General features: G+C 40.7%; 1 protein-coding gene and 1 long non-coding RNA gene across 2 annotated transcripts; both read left to right on the top strand.

Annotated features, from left to right (window-relative positions):
• The first annotated feature begins 587 nt into the window (after positions 1-587).
• LOC100888350 lies at positions 588-16432 on the top strand. Its single transcript, XM_030993802.1, has 5 exons — positions 588-821; positions 1588-2582; positions 3526-4822; positions 11033-11202; positions 12326-16432. The coding sequence occupies exons 1-5, from the start codon at positions 709-711 to the stop codon at positions 15751-15753; spliced, it is 6003 nt and encodes a 2000-aa protein (XP_030849662.1). The 5' UTR covers positions 588-708; the 3' UTR covers positions 15754-16432.
• LOC105444376 lies at positions 8498-12704 on the top strand. The gene is made up of 3 exons (XR_973057.2): positions 8498-8544; positions 10961-11202; positions 12326-12704. It is a non-coding gene; the product is annotated as an uncharacterized LOC105444376 (long non-coding RNA).
• Positions 16433-17156: the final 724 nt, after the last annotated feature.

The raw sequence follows: 17156 nt of genomic DNA, 5'->3' as shown, positions 1-17156 counted from the left end.
GTACTCTAGACAGTTATTCTAGAAATGTCCATCACCTTTCATTGTTGTACGTCCTACATGGATGTGTTCAAATTCTTGTTTTTGACTTGCAATTTTTTATTTTTTTTTACTCTTTTGCCGCAAAGGCCGCACCCTGACTTTTTGATATTTTCTCTTCCAAAAATACTGCGGCCTTTACGCCGGCAAATATGGTATTATCTTATGACATTGAGTGACTGGAAGACAGTGATAGCCAATAAGAAGTGCCCTTGTTGGCGCCAATTTTGTAAAATGAGATTGCAATTCGCTGATTGGATGAAAGTTCTGTGGATGTGCTAAATGTATTCGCTAAAGTTCTATGTGACAAGCAAATCGTGCATACACTGCGCTTACCCCCCCCCCCCCCCCAAAAAAAAAAAAATGAAATAAATAAATAAATAAATAAATAAATAAAATAAAAAATGAAAAAATGAAATAATAATTATAATGTTTTCATGACAAGCAAAGACTAATTGATGGCTTTATACCATTTATTCCTGTAGCATTTAAGTAGGCCTACATGTAGGTGTCAATAAATGGATTTAACACATTGTTTTGTTGTTTGTTTTTAGGTGTTATTAGTATTTTTTTCAGTGTTAATTTACTTTCTTTCCCTTTCTTTATTTTCAGTGTAAATGTTACATGTGCCTGTTGTAAATAGAAAACAACAAACACAAGACGGATGATACAATGTCGGCGCAGAACCCCGATGACAACGATGTTGCTGCTCCTGTGCTTCACGGCGCAGAAGAGTCACTTGCCAAAAACAAATGGACTTTCAATGCTGACAGAGCACGAATTAGGTGAGAAATATATTTCAGTATGCTTCTCCCTTATTTCTATAATTACAGACAATTGTTTACTTCGTAGATTAGGTTGTAATTTTTAAATGTACTTTTTATATTCATGTTGTTTGGCCTCTGCTCACTATTTTTATGGACCACTATTCATAAGGACTGCTACTCATGATTTGAGAAAAGGGTCATTATTTATAAATCTAAAAAGAGGGCCGCTATTTATAATACAAAACATATGTACACTGTATACTGTGCGTATTATGAATAGCGACCCTTGTAAGTAATGACCCTCAATTTGAATAGTGACCCCCTTACCTTCACATATTGGAAGTTATGTGTTATGAATAGCGGTCCTAATGACTAGTGAGGTTACACCTATTCCTTTTTTTTTTGGTCCTCATTTAAGCCTTTATTTTGCCTCCACAAGACCTAAAGTTGTTCCAATAAAGTTCAAGTTCAAGAAACTTAATAATGTACACGTCAGAATAAAGCAATTATTTCAGCTGTATTTAAGAGCATATCTGTTGCACACGATCTTCGAGCTTAACTTTCAAAATACCTTTATTGACATACATGTATGTTAAGTAGTAAGTGAAAACTGAGAACTTTCATGAATATTAATTACTGGTACCATTTCCATTCTTCTCATGTCACTACATTTCACTAATCTATCGCACACGTACATGTATATATATTCTTTCATTGGGTCTCTTATTTCATTCATAGATATTTAATTTCTAGAATGCCCTTTTCTTTGTGACATTTCTTACAGGTGTTCAGTCAACAAGTCTAGCCCTGCCACAGGCACACAGCATGGGGATGAGCTTACTGAAGCACTGGACCTTACCCAGCCCCCGCAGCGAAAGGATCACCTAGGCAGCCTCAAACATGGAATGCTTGACAGCAAAGGATCAAAACATTTTGAAGATCAACAAAATGGCCTTGATGAAGTTACAGACAGCCCCTTGCATACAACGCTCACTATCAAACAAGAAAATAATCTGGAAGGCTGGGGTGAAAAACAAAATGACCGCTATGGAGTTCCAGACAGCCCCTTGCATACAACGCTCAACATCAAACAAGAGAAAGATCTGGAAGGTTGGGTTGAAGAACAAAATGACGTTGATGAAGTTCCAGACAGCCCCTTGCATACAACGCTCTACATCAAACAAGAGACTAATCTGGAAGGCTGGGGTGAAGAACAAAATGACATCAATGAAGTCCCAGACAGCCCCCTGCATACAACGCTCAACATCAAACAAGAGACTAATCTGGAAGGCTGGGGGGAAGAGATTCATCGAAAGCACCCACCACTTCAAGAAGAGATTCCCCACCGCCCTCTCCACAAGACACTAACAACAAACAGACGTAAGCAGCATGTCCAAAGGGACAAGTTTGGTCAGGTGCAGTATCATAGAAACGATCCTCTAGTTCAAGGGGAGGTTCCCAGCTGTCCTCCGCACAGGTCAGCCAAAGCCAAAGGGCACCGTCAAGATAAAGATAAAGACCTTGAGGGAGATCTAAATCACCACCTGCAAAGGGACACTGTTGACAGTCCCCTGCTGAAGATACCCAAGGTCAGAACCAAAGCAACACATTTTCAGGGCCAAAGCTCTGGAGTGGCCAGAGATCAGATCTTGCAATCTAGCTACACACACAGAAAATTGAGAATTCCAAGACTTGACAAAATTGTGAACAAGTTGCGAACTGTGAACGAATCCAAGGAAGCATCAAGTTTAGTACCTGATAAAGACTCCTTCCTTCTTGGTAGGTACATTTTAATTGTTGCATGGTAATGTTATTGTACGCAAAGTCACCAGTCTTTTCAACTCATTGCTTACGTGAACCGTGTTGTCCCTATATTAAGCCTATGAAGATCAGAGAATTCAATAGTCAATGTGATATCATGCTTAAGGCAACTGTTCAAGACTACATGTACATGTATGTACATTAGGGAATTCATTTGCCTCTTGTAATTTGTGTACAGCGAGAAATATTTAAATTCAACATCAAATTATTAACTATCACTGCATACCGCCAAATAATCTCCCCATGCCACAATGTATTAATCATGAGATAGTCATTTATTACCAAATACATGCTTCAAAATAATTCAACATTTTCCAGTGGAACATTAAGATACTGTAGAGTGTAGTCATGGAGTTGAACAAGATCTGAAATAAAAAGTGTTATTTTGGAAAACCATTGTGTTGCACAGAGCTATCTATCCCTCGATTGAAGCTTATTGTGTTGTGCAAAATGCATGTGTGGCAAATGAGCAATCATGCAGAGAGGCAAAGAAAGTATTAAAGGCATCGTTTAACAATGTATAATCTGAGACGCACGGCCCTACGTGATTTCAGTGTCTGTGATTTGGTGTAATATTGATGCCCTAAAAAAAAAATCGCGCTTCAAAATGATCAAGAAGTGCCTCCAAAAAAAAAGTTTTACCATACTCGTTTTCCTTGATAGACTGTGTTATGAAAACGCAAACACAAAATTTGGATTCGATTTCCAATCATAAATATCTTAATAATCAGACAGGTGATCGACTTGTAAAATTCATGGGGTTCCTGACTGATCTAAAGGTTTATAATTATCATTGCAGCATGATCAAAATCCAGGATTTTGTATCAGAATCTGAGACAAAGTTTAATACTGGATCCCTTTAAACCACACTGCTAATAATCCAAAATCTTTATATTTTCAGGCGCTGATGTGAATGTTAGTGCAGAGGCGTCCTCCAGCAGTAGAGCGACAAAGGGGATGCTATCTGGTGGCTCTACAGATGCAGACAACTTTCTTAATCCTGCCCCACATGGGCACCGGAGCCAACCAAGCGGCTTCCATAGCAAAGAGAGGGTCGGAGCATCTATATCAAGCAAAAAGAAACACTGTTCTAGAAAAATGCCTCTCGTAAAGAGGACTGAAAAATCTGTTGAAAATGATCTATTGAAGAAGAGATGTTTGGTGGTGGAGAACCTGGTGGTGGGGGAAGCCTTTGTCGCTTCTGCTTCTGCTGGTGGTGATCTTGTCCTTGAGAGGGCGTTGCCTCCTGGGCAGCAGTGTGCCTTGTGTAAGGAATATGTTTCTCATGCAAGTCTCAACAGCCATCGATGTAAGGTGGGTGTCTCAGGGACAAAGCAGCCTCTTCTCGATGGAGAGTCCTCAGGTAAATCTCATAACCAGGAATCCTACCAGTGCAAGGTGTGTCAGAGACCACTAACTGAGGACAATGGCGATGGTACGAAGCGACTCGTATGTAGGGAATGTGCAGGACGAATGGACCAAGGCGAGAGTGTCAATGTCTCAGGGGATGTAGTCCGGGCCATTCACCAATGTGATCGATGTGAGCAATCCTTCAGCAGTCGCTCAGGTCTTAGCCTACACTTACTGAGTCACGTCGAAGTCAAGATGCACGAGTGTGACGAGTGCGACAAGACTTTCAAAACACAAGGCAAGCTGAGGGTACATAAACGCATACATGCTGGGCAGCCTCCACACCAGTGTCACATCTGCGACCGGACCTTCGGTAAAGGCAACACCCTCGTTTGCCATATGAGGACACACAGTGGGGAAAAACCTTTCCAATGCGACCTTTGCGATAAATCCTTCACACAGAACAGCGCGCTCACGGTTCATAAACGTATCCATTCGGGCGAGCAGCCCTTTAGTTGCGAGCTCTGTGGCAAAAACTTCCGGGATAAGAGCAACCTTCGTAGGCACGTTCGCACCCATAGCGGAGACCAACCGTTTGAATGCACCGTGTGTGGCAAGCGCTTCAGCACCAAGGACCACATGAACACGCATTTTCGCATTCACACCGGGGACAGGCCATACCATTGCAGCATGTGCGACAAGGCATTCACACAGAGTAGCACACTTGTTGGTCATATGAGGACACACACGGGAGAGCTCCAGCTCAGGTGCGATGTATGTGGCAAGAAATTTAAGGACAGGAACAGCTATTCTACCCACATGAAACTACATGCTGAAGACAGCAATTGAAAATCTACATTTTCCAGCACTTGAAAACTGTGCCCATTATTTTTGTTACCGATTACCCCCTTTCCAATGCATGTTAGTTCTGAATCTCCTTCCCCCCCCCCCCCCCTCTCTAAAAGAGAATTACATGTATATATTGTAACATCCTTCCTTTAGCTTGCTACCCATCCCTTTTTCGTACAATGAAAAAAAATCATGCATTTAGTCCTTCCCCCCCCCCCCCTGCTCCCATCCCTCTTCAATTGAACATCTTAGTCAGTAGCTCTAGCTCCTTTTCTATCCCCCTTTCCCCCTCCCTAATTCGGAATTCCTCAGGAAATTGTATACTCCAGAGCTAAGATATATACTATAGTGTACATGTATTTTTTGTGAGTTTGGGCTATTCTTGAAATATCCTAGCATTGACTCTCAAAAGCATGTAGAATATTATTGCATCAATTTAAAAATGATTCCACACACATTAAATCCACACTGTATTAGGAGCAAAAAAAAATCCCCTGCAGCATCATCTCAGGTCAGCTGTAGCAGTATCGTCCTGTAACTCGCTGCTTCCCTCCCTGTGCTGTTGGATCTCGCATCAAGTCCTCTGTCTGCAAAATGGGAGTTTCTAATGGTTTACGCACTGTTGGCAAGTTGACCATGAGATGGCACTAGGGGATAAACAGTACGATAGGGCAGGAAGTTAATAAGTTCTGTATCACTTTAAAGCCTGTCTGTGCTAGTTAAGCCAGGAGGGATAATACCACCCAGCGTAGTCACTGACAGGTTATCTCATCAACTCGGCTCTCAATTAACATAAGAAAAAGAGGATCATGTGGGACCAACAGGCACCACTTAGGTATTGTTTTCTATATGGAGGGAGCAAGTAGCTTCAAATAGTGCAGTGGGGCTTTAAGGCACATATGTAGTTTGGGTATTTGTAGATGGCTCACAAGGCTGACTGACGATGTTGATCTCATAGGCTCTTTAACAGATTTGTTTTAAATTACACCATACCAACAATTTTTAATCTTCAGTAAAGGCCCGGTCACACAGCCCTCCACGGGCGTATCGCGGCCGAATCACGGCCAAAAATTTCTGCCCGTGAAGCAGACGCTGTTGGATGCTTTGAGGTCGCGATAAAGACGCGATACAGCCGTACTTTACCCGTCGTTACACGCGGTAAGAAATTCACACGCGGTTGGCCGCGCGAAACAGTTTTGGGCTGCCCAAAAATTTAGACCGCGGGTAATCGCGGGCGGTACACGTGGTACACACGTGGTACACACGCGGTACAGACGCGGAACGAACGTGCTAGGACGTGCTACGGCCGCGGTTAAGACGTGGTTACACGCGGAATTGGACGCAAAATTTTAGCGGGTAATCGCGGGTGGAGCACGGTCAAAGCACGTTTGTTCCGCGTCTGTACCGCGTTGTTATCACGTGCATTAGCGTGTGTATCGCGTGTAAGCGTGGTAGGCCGCGGTACCGCCGCGCTCCACCCGCGATAAGGACGCGGAACAGTCGCCGGCGTCTGTTCCGCGGGCATACCACGGGTAAACCGCGGGTAAGCCAATTTTGCACATTTTCCACCACGGGCAACCGCGGGCAAAACAAAAAATCGCGAAATTTTACCCGCGATACAGACACGAAAGGCTGTGTGACCGGGCCTTAATGTATCTTGCCATTTTGTTGGTTCTGTTGGAACTGTCTTCTTTTCTGTATTTTCTTTCTATATCTGTACATGTATTGTAATATTTGTAAAAACATACTGGATTGAATGCACCATCATGAGGAACATTAAAACCATACCAGACAGGAATGCTGATTTGATCTGCTTTTTAACCCCCCCCCCCCCCCCCCCCCCTAGATTGGTAACACTTGTATTGTATGTTGATCTGTTATTATTACAAATACAATGAATTTATATCATGAAAAGCATACATAGAACAATGTAATGAAGTTGACATTCTTTTTCAGGGTATTTTAGAGTTTTATTATGAACTTTTCAAATGGTTACCCATTGAAGATTTATGGTATGGTATTTTTCTACTGTTGTATAAAGAGATAAAAATGTAGTTGATCCAAACTTCTAAATTTATGGCAGTCCTCTCAATTCCATCTTGGTTAATACATTTATTTCCTACTTGTGAGTTTCAATTTATACCAAAATTTAATCAAACCAACTTTTGTTTCAGTCATAAGTGGAACAATTTCAACTCTTTGAGAGATACATGTAGCCCTCTTCCACATATATTGAGAAAAAATGAAATTATACAAGTTTGGGTAATTCTGTATTAATACAAATCACAAATTGATGATCTGTATTATTGGCAGAACAAATGTACCTTATTTACCAATCCTATGCTTTTAATAACATTGTGCAATAGAGCCTGTGAACATATTCAAAATTTTCTGTAGAAATATATTTTTCTGAGATTGTTACAGATTATGTAAGCCCTCTTCACCCACCGTTTCTCTTTCTTAAATATGTTTAATATTTATTTAGAAATATAGTCATGAGGTTGTCTCATCGGCTTTATTTTAGCTATGCTGATCATCCCTGATGGGGCCTGTTTCATAAAACTTGTTATGAATAATAAATGCTAAATTTCTATGGCAAATTTTCTCTCAGCCAACCAACTGCCACTTTTTCAGTAGCTTATAACAGTTATTGTAACTTGTTATGGATAACAAGTTTCATGAAACAGGGCCCAGGTATGAATGAGTACCTTGTACGTATATTAGTACGGTGAAACCGGAGCATACATGTTGGCAAGCAAACTCCATTATTAATTTAAACTAACCTTGCTTACTACACATGTAGAAAATGAATAAATAAAGAAAGGAATAACAAGATGTCAGAAGTGTAATTAATTAGTTTTCTTTGATTTCAAATGATAAATATTAGCTACTGGTAAGAATTATATGGTTGAAAATGAAAAACATAAAATAGAGAGAGAGAGAGAGAGAGAATGGGGAGGGGGGGGGGGGGGTGAGAGAGAGGGGGTAAGGGGAGGTAGAGAGAGAGAGAGAAATAGGTGGAGGAGGTAGAAACAGGGGAAGGAGGTGGAGAGAGAAAGAGGAGGGACGTGAGAGAGATACTTGGAAGATGATGATTAGGAGTGAGTGTAGAAGTCAGAGACGCATGAAAGGGATAGAAAACAAAAAAGGAGAGGGTGAGCTGTGGAGAGATCGAGAGAGGAATCTAGGGAAAGTACTGAGAGAGAGAGAGAGAGAGAGAGAGAGAGAGAGAGAGAGAGAGGCAAGTGAGTGAGCGGGATGGAGAGAGAGAAATAACATGTTGGAGGGGGGGGGGGGGGTCGCACTCTTCTACTCCTTCTTCTCCTCCTCCCCCTCATCCTCCTCATTCTTCTTCTTCTTCTTCTTCTTCTTCTTCTTCTTCTTCTTCTTCTTCTTCTCCTCCTCCTCCTCCTCCTCCTCCTCCTCCTCCTCCTTCTTCTTCTTCTTCTTCTTCTTCTTCTTCTTCTTCTTCTTCTTCTTCTTCTTCTTCTTCTTCTTCTTCTTCTTCTTCTTCTTCTTCTTCTTCTTCTTCTTCTTCTTCTTCTTCTTCTTCTTCTTCTTCTTCTTCTTCTTCTTCTTCTTCTTCTTCTTCTTCTTCTTCTTCTTCTTCTTCTTCCCATACTATTGTTAAATTAGTCTATAATAATGATGTTACCGCCTGAATCTTAGACTAATTCGAAAGGTCATTTGAGGTGAACATCTATACAACAGCAGAAATCGCGTAAGTGAGCTTATTTAACGTGTTCAAGTCCATCTTTAGTGTGAATGTTTGGTGTATCCATTGTAAATAAAGACACTTTCGATTTAATCTTCCATTTAGATGCGATAGAAGTCACAATTAATCTTTTATCGCATTCTTTTAATTACAACAAAACAAACTATTTATTGTGGTCCCACCTACGTTTATTGATGTGTGTAATTTCTGAGCTGATTCATAACCGAGCGCACTGATCTCGCAGCTCGCAGCTAGATAGATTTGCAAGGGAGCACATTGAGCCATGAAATTGGAGCGGTCATTCCACCTTTTGTTTAAAATTCTTCATGTGCTCGGTCATGTTGATACTTGAAAATCGGGGTCTTGACTCTTGTACTCAGTTCTTGTTGGTGACTTTTTTATGATTTTGCTTTCCAATTGCCTGAGAATAGTGAGACTGAGAGGTTGACCATCTTCCCCCCCCCCCCCCACCCCCTTCTTAATTAAAAAAAATATAGATATTATTAATCATCAGTAAGGGGCGCTGGTTGAGAATAAGGATCGTTTGCATAAACGAGGATCGGCCTCGTAAACGCGGATAGACGTGCCCGCAAAAATAAGGATCGTCATTTCTTATTTTCGATCCAGGCGTTGTCGTTGGCGATGCGAAAAACGGATTCCACAATGATTTTCTTGATGCATTTCACTATGAATTTGAACAGAGACTTTCACAATATGAGCAATAAATCCTCGGGAAGAAGGACAACAGATGAAAGTAAATGGTGAACTTGAGGTATTTTTTTACGCAGAATCCCTTTTTTCGCATCGCCAGCACGTGGTTCGGGAACCCGAAAACCTGCAGAGCGCCGATGAAAAAAACGCCTGCGAAAATGTGAACGATCCTTACTTTTTCTAGGACTTAATGTAGACTCTATCCGCGTTTGCAAGGATATCCTTGTTTTTGTGGAAGATCCTCATTCTTGGACGATCTTTAAATCCTGCTGAACATGTTATGCAAAAGCAAGGTGTAAAGTAAAATACCTGTAATCCGATTATAGTGTAAAGTAATACAAATACCTTCTCATCAATGGAACTAGGCTCGACTAGCACTTGTGCTAACTTCTAGTTCCCATTAACAACTTCACCTAAACATAGTAATATACATACATACATGTATATATCTTTTGTACATTTAATAGTATGCAGATGTATGTCTAAAAAATATCGTTTTAAAACCAATACTGTTCAATCGACATTACTCTTATGTTATGTATACATGTATCAGTATTATTTTTTGCATTGTATGATTGTTCATATGTACTGTCATTATTGTGATGTGTTGTTGTTAATAAATTCAAATTCAAATTCAAAATATATATTTATACTTAAAACACCAATCATCCAAAAACCACTGCCAAACTCAAATATATCCTCTCCTATTAAAATCTCCAGAATAAAAGTAGCAGAGCCCTACATCAATACAACTGACTCAGAATATGTCCAGTGCAGGTCTGACTGTCTTAATTGTAGGCTGCTATGCAGCATTGTACTGAATATTTTAAAGCAAAGTAGGTCTATATACAAATGGAATATATCACAAACCAATTGCAAGATAGGATTTAAGAGTAAAACTGAAAAATGAATAGGGAAACGGAGAAGAGAACCAATACAATGCATGTAAGAAGAAGATCAAAATACCTAATGCATTCACACAAGAACCATGAATAAAGAATGAGAAGAGAACAATTAAGGAACATACCAGGTGAGATGGAAGACTTGGTATGTAGAGGAGAGGAATGGAGGAAGGAACTGCGTTGAGTAGTTGAAGTAAATGATGTAAGTTAATAAGCAAATGATGTGAAATGAATATGTATAGAGAGAAGAGACTAGAGAAACAAATAGTAATTGTAACAAATACATATGGAAGGAGCCTAATTCTAAATCTTACAAATAGTTTAACCGGTTTCAGCACATGACAGTTAACTTTTTTATTTTTTAAAAATTTGTTCTTTGCTTGCTGTTGTTCATTTAAAAAAAAAATATTTCTACATGTAAGTGGCATAGCTGACAGTTTTTGTCTCTCAACTCTCATTCATCATTTTCATTTGTACAGTATGTTGAGGTTTCACTAAATTCACTCTACAGTATTCTACAATTCATGCTAAGTCATATGCCTTTGAATTTAAAGCCCCAGTGCACCACTTAAACATGTACATGTAGCTACTTGCGCCCTCTATATAGCAACCAATACCTAATCAGTGCCTGTTGGTCCCCCATGATTCTCTTTTCCTCTTTTCCTCTTTTCCTCTTTTCCTCCTAATTGAGAGCTGATTTAATGAGGTAATCACCTGTCAGTTACCTTGCAGGGAGGTCTAATCCCCCCTGGCCAAGCTAGTGCAGATGGGCTTAAAGTGAAAAATTCCTTCTGTTTTATTTTTGGCAGATGGTATTCTACTGTAATTTGACAAGTGCTTTGTCCTCACACCATTTCTGCACTTCATGGCACTTATTGCAGCTACTTGCCTCACCTACCATCCCAGAATAGCTTCCTGAGTGAGCTGCTAAAGGGATTACTCAACCAAGTACCACGTATTAAAATGATGGAGGGCTCAAGAGATGGATGTGGCCATGTGTGTAATGAGAATGTTTCAATGTCATTCAGCCATAATATTGAAGAATTGATTGGTGAGTATTTTTACCACTTTTAATGTTTAAAGACACATAATAGTCGAGACTCATGCCAATAACGGGTGTTGTCAATCACCAAGATTACTCTTCAGTTTTATGACCAACAAGCTTTATGTAATGCTTTGCTCTTCCCATACAGTAAGGTCCTCAGAGACAAGGGGTATCTATTGAGTTGATTACGAGTTTGCTGTGTGCAGACTTGTACACCATTATTATAAATAGTTGTTCTATCAAGTCTGCAAGTTATGACTTTCTGCCCATGGAAACTGCCGGCCCACCCACTTTACATCTTTGTCGCTTTCTTTGCCTTTCTGCACAGTCGCCCCTTGACTAAACATGCAATTACCTCTGCCACAAACCCCCCCCCCCCCCACACACACAAACTAAAAGGCATGAATTTAGAGAAGGATTGCTTTGTGCAACACAATGGCTTTTCAAAATAACACATTTCTGGTCTTAATTAGCTCCATGACAACCCTTTCAACACAGGTATAAATTAATCCTACAGCAAATATGTCAAATTTTCTCCTCGGCCAATCAAATGCTACGATTTTGTAGATTATAACATTTAAATCATAACTTTAGTGAAACAGGACCCAGCACAAAACTTTTCTTTTTTTTGTCGATGGGGGATTTTTTTGGTAATCTCAGCAAGTTTGCTATTAACTTTCATGACCACTTATGAATGAGGTTTGATTATCAGATTTGTTATAAGATAAAACAGAGAATTTACATACCGTATATATTTCTTTTACATGTTATTTGTAAATGAAACTTTGACAACTTGCTGAAATTCACATATTTGCCTAATGAGAAATGAAAAAAAAATAGATGTAAGTAAAGATAAAAGATCATGCATGATTAATTTTGGCAATCACTCATAAAGAGTCAAAATGATAATATTATTGTTATTCCTACCAAAATTAGAAGAGAATTGTGATACGACTATTGCAATTAATGCATGGGCAAAAATGGGACAGACAGGGGTTTAATTCAGGAATTGATTCTGGGTAAATAAATTTAATCCTCTTTTTTCAAAGCTCCAGTTTTCACAATCACAAGTTAACTACAACATCAGTTGTTGTGTAATATTTGGCTATGTCTGTGCCTATTTTTCTAGGAGGGGAAGGAGACCCAACAGGCGAGACATCTACTGAACAGAGGGGTGATTCCAGTATGGACTGTGAACCACTGGATGGAGAGGGATGGGTCGGTGACATCACAATGCCTTCTGGTGAGGAGATCCCATCACCTGAAATATCACATGGTCTGTCACATGACCCAGAAGGTGAAAGGCTTTCCCTTTTATCACAAAACCTGTATGCTGAAGTTGGAAATGGACATAGTCATGTTGGTGCCACAGACACTGTACCCGTCGAAAGTCACCAACACGGCACTCATACTTATGAGGGAGGAAGTCATGCCGAAGAGCTACACGTATCACCTGATATGTCACATGACCAGTCATATGTTAGAGGTACTGGTGAAGGAAGGGAATCACTTACATGTATGTCCAATGTTCAGCCTGGACTCTTGAAACAAAACACAAATGAGGCTAGTGACACTGCTCATGCAGAGGAATCAGAAGTAAGTGGACTTCATTTGCAAGATGGAGGAATACATGCTACTGACACGGGGGAGGCCACATCATCGATGGGAAGTGACTACATTGGAAAGAAATGTTTGCTTGTTCAGAATCTTGTAGATGGAGAGGGTCGGCAAGATGAGAACAATAAAAATACTGTTCTTGTGGTAGAACAGGAAGAGACTACGAAACAAGGTGATGAAGATGTGCCCCCTACGGACACAGTCCTACGATACACCCCCTGCAAAAAGAAACTTAAGAAGAAGAAAAAGAAATTGAACAAATCTCTGTCACATTACAAAAAGTACCACACTGGAGAGAAGGTCTTTGGTTGTGATGTCTGCGGGAAGATGTTCAGCAACCGAAGCAACCTGACCGTGCATAAGCGCATCCACACAGGATACCAGCCATTCTCCTGCGCTGTTTGTGAGAAAGCTTTCAGGAAAAATAGCGACCTTACCCGACACATGCGCATACATACTGGAGAGAAGCCGTATTCATGTGACCTTTGTGACAAGAAGTTTCGGTCTCGCAATGCTCTTAATTATCACAGTCGGAGCCATACAGGAGAGTTGCCATATCCTTGTGGCATTTGCAAGAGGCGGTTCAGAGACAAGAGTAGGTTGACTCGTCATTTGAGAATTCACAGGCAGAAAAGAACTAAGGTTCCCAGTCAGGTGGCACAGTTTGTTGACCAAGGAGAAGAACAAGTGCTATGCTGTGATATTTGTGATGTAACTTTCGTTGACCAGAAAAGTCTTTTGAGTCACTTTGCTACCCATGACGGCCATCAGGTTTTTCGTTGCGAGAAGTGCAACAAGTCCTTTACCACAGAGGTGTCATATTCTCTGCATGTTATGTCTCATGCATCAGAACACTTGTATCGCTGTGAGGTATGTGATGAACTCTTCAGAGACGAGTCCAACCTCATCATTCATGCCACAACTCACGCAGAGGATAACGTAGAGATGCATCCTTGTGATGAGTGTGGTGACAATTTCAGAGACATCAGAACCTTGAACAGGCACAAAGATTCCCAGCACAATGTAGAGCAGTTCCACCAATGTGGTATATGTGAGAAGACTTTTACACAGCAAAGTCAGCTGATTTTCCACCTGAAGACTCATCGAAGTGGACGCAACAGGTGCATGGTCTGTGATAGAGTGTTCACAAGGAGTGCTAGTCTGGTTCGTCATATGAAGATGCATGGTGCTACAGGCGACCTGATGTCTGACAAGAAACACAGGGTAGATGATAATAAGGGTCACATTGACGGTGAAACATACCACTGTGATATTTGTGATAAATCATTCAGCAGTGAGGCACTTCTCGCAAGCCATATCGACAACCACAAGAGGCAGGAGCCTGTACATCGTTGCGGGATGTGTGAGCAGACGTTTCCCAGCAGCGCGATTCTCAGACAGCACATGGAAACCTTTCACGCTGTGGACAAGTCACATAAATGCGGGGTTTGTGATAAGACTTTTGCACAAGAAAGCCAGTTGACCTTCCACCTCCGGTCTCACATGCCTGGCCAACGTTTCCAGTGCCATTTCTGTGAAAGGTCCTTCGCCACGACAAGTAGCCTTACGCGTCACCTCAAGAAACATCCCCAAGCAAAAGGACTCCAGCTGAGGAACAGTAAAGAACAGAAAGGGAGAACCAAAGCAACTCGTCCAGTAAATCATGTGTATCGTTGCAATGTGTGCCATAAGTCCTACTTGGAGGAAAACATTTTCCTGAAGCATGTAAGAACTCACAAAAATGAAACACCAGAGAAGCATCAACCTGGTGAGAATGTAGGTTCAATAACTCAAAGCAAGCCAATCAAGGATCACTTGTACCAGTGTGGTATGTGTGATAAGACATTGTCCAATGAGAGTCAGCTGAAGCTCCATTTGAGGTCCCACCTAAGAGAAAGGTTTCAGTGTGCCCTCTGCGATCGGTCCTTCACTACAAACAGCAGCTTGACAAGGCACATGAAAGTCCATCCTGATGTACCACGAGAGGACCCCTCTAGGAAAGTGAATCTTGTAGATGCAGCGTCAAAATTAAAAAAGAACGGGCGAAGGTATAAATGCGATGTTTGCAACGATGCTTTTGTGACTGAAGCACTTTTGGTGAAGCATGTGGAGACACATCAAGATGGAGATCTTTCCCAAGGCATTGTAGAAGGCGCATCCAAAGAGATTAGCAGGCATGATCCCATCGATACAGAAGACAAGTTTCATCAGTGTGGGATTTGCGACAAGACATTTACCAAAGAGAGCCACTTGACAGTTCACTTTAGAGCACATGGTCAAGGACATCGGTTCCATTGCTCTCTCTGTGATAAATCCTTCTCCCGCAACACAAGTCTAAGACGCCATATGAAAAAGCATGTTGCTGCACTTGCCAAAAGACGGAACAAAAGATCTCATCATAGAAAGGCTTTTGTTGGACAATCTCTTGAAAGCATCCACCAGTGCAAGAAATGTGACAAAATCTTCAGTGATCGAAAGGCGCTGAAGATTCACCTCCAAAGCCACTCGGAGATTCTGCCTTACAAATGTGGCATCTGCGAGAAGACTTTCTACCAGAGTACCCAAATAGCCCAGCACATGCTGACCCACTCACGGTACCAGCCCTTCAAATGCGAGTTCTGCGATAAATCGTTCTGCCAGAGAGGAGGTCTTAATCGCCACCGCCGTTGTCACACTGGAGAGAAGCCTTACAAGTGCGAGAAATGTGACGAGAGCTTTCGCGAGCGACGACAGCTGATCTGCCACACGGCAAGCCATAAAGGCCAGAAAGCCTACTGTTGTGAGGTTTGTGGCAGTTCTTTCAACCACGGAAGCTCCCTGTCGCGTCACATGGTGTCTCACTCAGGAGACAGGAAGCACCAGTGTGAGGTCTGCGATAGGAAGTTCTACCGCAGTGGTCATCTGGCACGACATCTGCTTACTCACACAAGTTCTCAATAGAGGATAACTATACCAATAAATTTATTCATGAAGAACTACTTTTTTTAGGGTGCTATCGGGAAATAAATTGATAGCTACATTAAATTTACATCTACACATATTAAGCTACATCTCTATCCGCGGTGATGCTCTTGCAATAATGTGCCAGATCAAAAGACTGGCAAATGGAAAATAGAACAATGTATGTAGAATCAGTCATGCATGCAACACACTGGACAGTTGGTGATTAAACAGTTTTACTATCAAGGAAGTGTTCACAAGGCTTTGGCAATGCTACAGTAAACAAGAGCACACAAACTTGGCAGTTTAACATTGACCAGCGGGCAAGGTTCGAGCAGATTTTTGCAGGAAAAAGAAATGTTTTGTGTTGTACTACAGTGGAACCTCTTTATAAAAAGGGACCATGCCAATTACGGTACCTTGTTACATCAGAGCTTGGACCAGCCAAATCACCTTCTTATTTATAATAGAAACCTCGTTATGTCAGATCTCTTGTTCTTAGGTTCCACTGTATTACATTGCACATTCTAACTAATAATGGTGTCAAGTTCGACTTGCATTTACTACATTTATCCTTGAATTTCATCCAAACATGAAATTTCTGTTATAATGTTTTTTTCCCCTGGTTTCACCACATTGATTAATCTTTTAATGATATATAGGCCCCAATTCACAAAGGAGGTTTATTTGCGTCATATGACGTTTTCGACAAGTTTCAGACCAAGGTTTGTCTGAACCTTGGTCTGAAATGCATCGATACGCGTCGTATCATGACGCACATAAACCTAGGTTTTTCAATAAACCTCCTTTGTGAATTCGAGCCATCGAGTTAACAACTAAGTTATTCATTCCCCTTATAAATTTACTGTTTTTGTTTTCTTTCTTTTTACTTTTCATAACTAAAGAATGAAGGGTGGACCGGTTGAATTAGAACCTTTGTTGCTTACTTGTAGATATAAGCTGTAATATGTTACATTCTGAAGAAACACGAATCGGGACAAATCAATTTTTCCAAAGACTTTAGCAAACATTTTAAAAATTGGTAAGGGTTTGAATAGTTAAGTTCAACTGTATTTTCGATTTTGTTAAAATTGTCAAAAATACATGTAAGGGACATTATGCACATAATTGCCCTCAGTCATAGTAAAGTGGGATACTTTTTTGGTACCATATTCATGGTTCCATATGTCCTATTTGCATAGGATAAACAGATTGATAAGGTAAGGGTTTGGAATTTTGACACAATAAACCGAAACGAATGAATGAGTGAATGATAGTTGATTTCTCCCATTTCTGATTCCATATACTCAGTTGCATTCTCCAAATCTTGAATTCTCGTATTCATTCTCTCAAACTTGGTCTCGATTTTACTCATTCTCTCAGATATAGCGTCAATTTTAATA

Source organism: Strongylocentrotus purpuratus, unplaced genomic scaffold (genome assembly GCF_000002235.5).
Source record: "Strongylocentrotus purpuratus isolate Spur 01 unplaced genomic scaffold, Spur_5.0 spur5_scaffold_20, whole genome shotgun sequence".
Classification (NCBI taxonomy): domain Eukaryota; kingdom Metazoa; phylum Echinodermata; class Echinoidea; order Camarodonta; family Strongylocentrotidae; genus Strongylocentrotus; species Strongylocentrotus purpuratus.
Note: the sequence above shows the minus strand (reverse complement) of the source record. Positions and strands in the feature narration are given on the sequence as shown.